Source organism: Clarias gariepinus, chromosome 21 (assembly GCF_024256425.1).
Source record: "Clarias gariepinus isolate MV-2021 ecotype Netherlands chromosome 21, CGAR_prim_01v2, whole genome shotgun sequence".
Taxonomy (NCBI): domain Eukaryota; kingdom Metazoa; phylum Chordata; class Actinopteri; order Siluriformes; family Clariidae; genus Clarias; species Clarias gariepinus.
The window spans coordinates 5250603-5256523 of record NC_071120.1 but is presented as its reverse complement, the minus strand read 5'-3'; the positions used below and the strand labels follow the sequence as shown (position 1 = coordinate 5256523).

The following is a 5921-nucleotide window of genomic DNA, read 5'->3' as shown; positions in this document are numbered from 1 at the left end:
CTTTCTTGGATTTTTAATGTAGTCTTGAGTAATAGTTCTCCACGTTTCCCGAAGGACTTCCTTTTTGTTGTTTTTTTGGCTCAAATTTTTGGCGGAATTTTGTCTCCCATTTTTAGTCCAGTTGCTGTACCAGACCAAGTTTATGTTTTGGTTTATGGAATGTTTTAGTTTGTTAACTACACAGTGAGTGGATCTCGCTTTCCCCAACTGCCTTAATTGTTCTTGGCACAGATACAACAAGGTGCTGGAAACATTCTATAGAGATTTTGAACATCACACAGTTACTGCAAATTTGTTGGTTCTACATCCATGATGTTAATCTCCCACCCATCCACAGGTGGTCTACTGGTTTCAGATCTGGTGACTGTGGAAACCATTTGAGAACAGTGAGCTCAATTTCATGTTCACGAAACCAGTTTGAGCTGATTTTGAGCTTTGTGGCATGTTTTTTTTCTCCCTTGGTCATATAGGGATGTACATGGTCAGTAGCAATTGGTACTAAGGGGCCCAAAGTGGCAATTGAATATCTACACCCTGAGAGGGACAGAGCTGCCCTGGGGACACAATGGGACCCTGTACAAAATTTGGCATAAATCAGCCATAACATTATGACCACTTTTGCTGCCAAAATAGCCCTGACCTGTTGAGGCCTGGACTCTGCTAGACCTCTGCTGTGTTACCCGTCACCAAACCGTAAGTAGCAAAATCTTTAAGTTGTGTATTTTGTAAGGTGGGCCAAGGATCAACACCTTAAACTCGTTGAAGTGTTTCTCAAATTATTCATGAACATCTTTTCCAATGTGTCGGGGCATATTACACCGCAACACCATTTCCATTAAGGAGTGTTGAATCCATGAACTTGGTCAGCAACAATGTTAAGGTAGGTGGTACATGTTAAATCCACATCCACATGATTGACAAGAGCTCTTTCAAAATACAGTGTCTCTCAATTTTTTTTGGAACTCGTGGGGAGTGTGGTTTTCTCTCTGATGATGTGTAGTGTTCTGTGCATTTAGTGAAGGATTGTGTTCTAAGTCTGTACCAATCTACAGACTTATTGTTACTGATCAATGAAAATAAACACATGGTTGTATTGTTTTGGCATATTATCTTTATTTACCATTTTTACCAAGTCAGTGCATGGGCCTGGTTATTTGGCTTAAAGCTAAAATATAAAAAAATGGCTAAAACTGAACAACAATTTTTGGTTAAAAAATACATTAAAAAAAGAATTTAGACAATAAAATATATCTGCTGTGTTAACTAAGCTGAAGCCAGACTGGTAACAAAGTGGTTCAAACAGGAAGTTGAATGTTTCATTAGATCTTTGAGGGAGGTTGGAATGTATCAACAATGCTTATAGGGAGGGAACATTGGAAAATGTGATGTCCTGATCCATGTAATTTTTGTCTAGCACAACGCTATTTACATTAACTAAAGTTATTCATGGCTCTAATTTCAGTTGAATGTGTTAGGGTTAATCCAAGGATTTTTATGGTTTATGTCTGTGTATTTGTAAAGTTATTACTTCCCTTTTTCTGCTGAAATGGTGCTGAACACATCCTTTACACTCTGTGTATGTCTTGTCTAGAGGGCCTTCTTATTTTTTCTTTGGTGATACTTTTTGTCGTGCTGACGTGTGGTAGTTTGTCCTCTGTGCATTTGAGAGGCTAGATTAATGTTATATGATGTTTTCTACCCCAATTGTGTCCATATGGAGCAAACTGTATTTTGTTAAATATACGAATATTTTTTTACATTTTGTCATCCCAGGACGTCTGAAGTCAGCCTTTTCTTTGCGCAAGCAAGTGTTATTAAAGATCATCACAATTTCCCTCTGACATCCCCTCCGCCCCCAACAACATTTAAAATAAAAATAAAAAGTTATGAGCATCATAATGTCTCTGAGGCCACCCAGTAGAAGTCTGCCTTTTTCTGTGTTAGGGAAAATAATTTTTACAAATCCACAAAGTATTGTCCTGTCATTTTTTACAGTCCTTTATATTTCCACTAAAAGTTTTCTTTAAAATAAATAAGGTATGTGATGATAAATAAAGGGCATGAACAGTTTGGGCTGTGACAGTTGGGCCTCATTAAATAATTTAAATTGAGCCTTTTAATGGAGCAGGGACTTCTTTCTAGTTTTTGTAGGCGTGTTTCACATTTTGATGTCTCACTTGCTGCCACAGGCTGTGCTTTTTTTAAAATTAAATTTACCTTTTATTGCTTTGTTTGTATTTATCTTAACATTTGACAGGTGCCAGTCCATTGCGGGGGACACACACACACACACACACACATTCACACACTACAGGCAATTTGGGATCGCCAATTAATCTGCATGTCTTTGAACTGTGGGAGGAAACCAGAGTACCAAGAGAAAACCCACCAAGCACAAGCACTACAACACAGTCTGTAACGCTCAGATTTTATCTTTAAGCTAGTTACACTAATACGGGTTCTAGAATCTAACTTCCGGTGTTGAAGTTTCCGGCGACACAACCGTTCAAAGCAAAACCCCAAAATGTATTAAGTGAAAAAACAAACAAACAATGGTGCACCAAAAACCAATATTTACAAAATATACACAAACATAAATATGCATGTGTGTGGGTGTGTGTGTGCAAGTGAATGAGATAAATGTCCAAAGTCCGGATTATTGAAAGTGTGTGTGTGTTGAGAGTGATGAGTCAGTCTCACCGGCAATAATGAAATGTCCAGGGAGCACGACAACGGAGTAAGATGGTAGTGAAAATGTCCGACAACGATTAATCCAGAAAAACGGTAATCCAATGTGTTACGGTCTCCACACTCTCTCTTAACAAAAATACAGCGCTGTTTACTCCTCATCTCTCTCCCCCTCGCTTCTTCGCGGCAGCGCTTTAAAGGCGGACCAGGTGACCTTCTGCGTCACTGCCGACCTCTCGCTACATGTTAGCGAATTCTCGCGAGAGCCTCTTTTCGGGACCACCTCCTATTGCTTGGGGTAAAACAACCCTAAAGGACATCTTAACGGGGCACAGCTGCTTTACCTTTATAAGCTTTAGCCATCTTTTTTCCCCCCTATAAAAAGCCCTTTATGTGGCTGCGCTACATAGACCCCCACCCCCAGCTTCCGGCGTCGGAGGAGAGCGTCCGTACTGGCGCTTTAAATGCTTCAAAACGCGGTGTGCTTTATTGTCCCTTTTTTATTTTTAAGTTCAGCTGGTCCCTCCCACTTGGGCGCTAGCTTAGCTGACTCAATGTTGCTGGGCCGAGGAGTGAGGGGGCGGCTTTGGCCAAACCAGTTTGCCCAGGCGAAAGTGCGCTTCTTTCCCCTGGGTAGTGTTGAAACTGGCTCATTTGGCTTTCCGCGGTTCATAAGTGTTTTCCCCTCCTCTGCCAAGATTTGAAAGCAAAAGTTATGCTGAGTGGGTGTCCTGTTGCTCCTCCTTCCATTAGTTCCTTTGACGTCGATCTTCCGCCTCCGACATACCTCACATGTTTTTATATAACGGCAGACATCCTTGCACACGCCGGGCCACCAGGCGACGTCTAGGAGCCTCAACAGTGTGTTCAGCAACCGCCCCAACCCCCGGGGGCCTCCACTTGGATGGTCATGGAAGTGCCGCAAGAACGTCTGGGTTAAAGGTTGGGGTACCACAAGTTGGAGTTTTCCTCGCTGCTTTCCTGCAACCCTGCAGTATAACGCCCTCTGGTGTCGTTCGAAGGCAATTCGAGGGTTCTCCGTCTCCTTCAGGGGTTCTTCCGTGCCCAGTTGGGCTAGTGTCCCGTCTTCCAGCTGGGCAGTCATTAGCTTGGTCAAATCCCTGATTCGGTCGGTGGGACACTCTAAGGTTGATTGTGGGAGAGCAGCCTTTAGAGGCAAGGCACAGTATAACAGTGAGGCGGGTGGTGTGTGAGCGAGGTAGCCGGCTGCTTTGTCCAAAGGGTCGAAATTGACTGGGAGAGGCAGAAACGGATGTTGAGTGAGGCCCTCTGCTGTCCTCCAGCCGTACCTTCCCTGAGCAATCTCCAAGATGGCTCCCGTAGCTCTTAAGAAGTCCAGCCCTGCTATCAGAGGGACAGCCAGGTGAGAGTCACTCATGATGTAGGTTTTCAGCTTACATCCTGCAGCATGCCAGTGGTAGCTAAGTGTTCTCCGAGTCTTGGCCTGGCGGATCTTCCTGTCTGCCATTACAAAGTTCTGGGGAGAGTAAGCATCGTCTCCAGCCTCCTGATCACCCTGCTGGCACCATAGGCTCTCCTGCATTAGCGTGTACGTGCTCACAGCGTCGATCACTGCCTTCACCTCCTTCCCTTCCACTGAAATGGAAACCAGTAGAAGCGAAGGTTCTGCTCAGGGCTGTGCAATGGAAAGTCCAGCGAGATGTTTCGATGGAGGTCGCTCTGTAGCTTGCTTCTTGTTCTTCTCCTTGCTGTGCTGACTCTCCACCTTTTTCCAGTAATCTTTAGCTCCCATGCAGTCCTTCTCTACCATCGACCCCACCTTCACTAGCTGTTCCATGGTGTTCACTGTGCCTCTGAGACAGCCAGCTACTCTGGGATTCATGTTCTTCAGCACTCTGCTCACCAGCTCTTGCTCCGAGATATCAGACTTCCACTTCAGACAGAGGGCCCGGTAGTCATAGGCGAAGTCCCTCAGGCGTTGGTCCGGCTGTTGTACCAGAGACCTTAACTTGTCTTCTACTTCGGTCAAGTAGTCATCGAGTAAGAACGCGGCCAGGAATGGCTGTTTGAAAGAATTCCAATCCTTTACTTTGCCTTTTTCTGCCTTCCACCAGCTCAGAGCCGGTCCTCGTAGCACTGTGCTGAGGGTTCCTATCAGCTCGGGGCTGGGCAGTGGCCGGATCTCCAGATAGTTCTCACATTGCTCAATGAAGTTAAGAACGTCTGCTGTCTCTGAGGCATCGCCGAAGGAGGGAAACTCCAGGCGGATGGGTGGTCGAGCATAAAAGGAGGACATAGTTGGTGAAACTGAGGAGGAAAGCTGGGAAGATGAAGGGGCTGGAACTCCAGGAGGGATGTCATAGGTTATGTGACTTCTTTGATGTTGTACCCTTTCTGTAACTGTAGTGATGGGCGTACTAGGTGTATGGAGAGCAGGAGAGTGTGATGAAGCAGGGGTGTAGGCCTGTAACCTGTGTATGGTGGGCGTGCTCGTGAGACGCAGCATCTTCATCTGCCTGTCCCATACAACGTCGTGCCGCAAAAAACAGTCAGTCACGGCCCTTTCCAGTTTCTCTATGGCCTCATGGCAGTAGCGCTCTAGCTCTGCTAGGCCTGGGTCAACTGCCTGCCGAAAACTGGTTTTCCTGTTAATTGTGCTGTTAATAGAGTCTCTCAAATCCTGCTCTAGTGTGCCCACTTTCTCTGAAAGAGCCACTACATCCACCTTACATTGATTTAGCTCAGTTTGCATTGTGTGCAAAACATCAATATCAGACCCATGAGCAACAATACCATCCTCATCATCATGTCTATCCGATATGTACAACGAACTAATCAATGAAGTTATTTCTGCAGTAGGGTTACGACGAGTCACAAAAGCATCTAGGGCAACATCTACATCATCATCCGGTATATGACTAGTAACCACAGAGTCTACGCTCACACCACTAGCATTAGCATTATTATTATTATTGTTATATGCAGCCTTGGTGGCGTCCATCTTGCCCTGCAACGCCACACAACACCAGAAAATACACAAAACAGATTCTCCGTACGGGCCACCAATATGTAACGCTCAGATTTTATCTTTAAGCTAGTTACACTAATACGGGTTCTAGAATCTAACTTCCGGTGTTGCGCAACATAGCCAAACAAGGAAAGACGCGACACAACCGTTCAAAGCAAAACCCCAAAATGTATTAAGTGAAAAAACAAACAAACAATGGTGCATTAAAAACCAATATTTACAA

General features: G+C 44.6%; 1 protein-coding gene across 1 annotated transcript; it reads right to left on the bottom strand.

Annotated features, from left to right (window-relative positions):
* Positions 1-4339: 4339 nt before the first annotated feature.
* LOC128509749 (activity-regulated cytoskeleton-associated protein-like) lies at positions 4340-5422 on the bottom strand. Its single transcript, XM_053481583.1, has one exon. It carries the CDS (start codon positions 5420-5422, stop codon positions 4340-4342), a length of 1083 nt encoding a protein of 360 aa, XP_053337558.1.
* Between the last annotated feature and the right edge of the window lie 499 nt (positions 5423-5921).

What these genes read in the sequence shown, in the direction of transcription:
- LOC128509749 (XM_053481583.1), bottom strand. Translation starts at nt 5,422, where the DNA reads ATGCAAACTGAGCTAAATCAATGTAAGGTGGATGTAGTGGCTCTTTCA.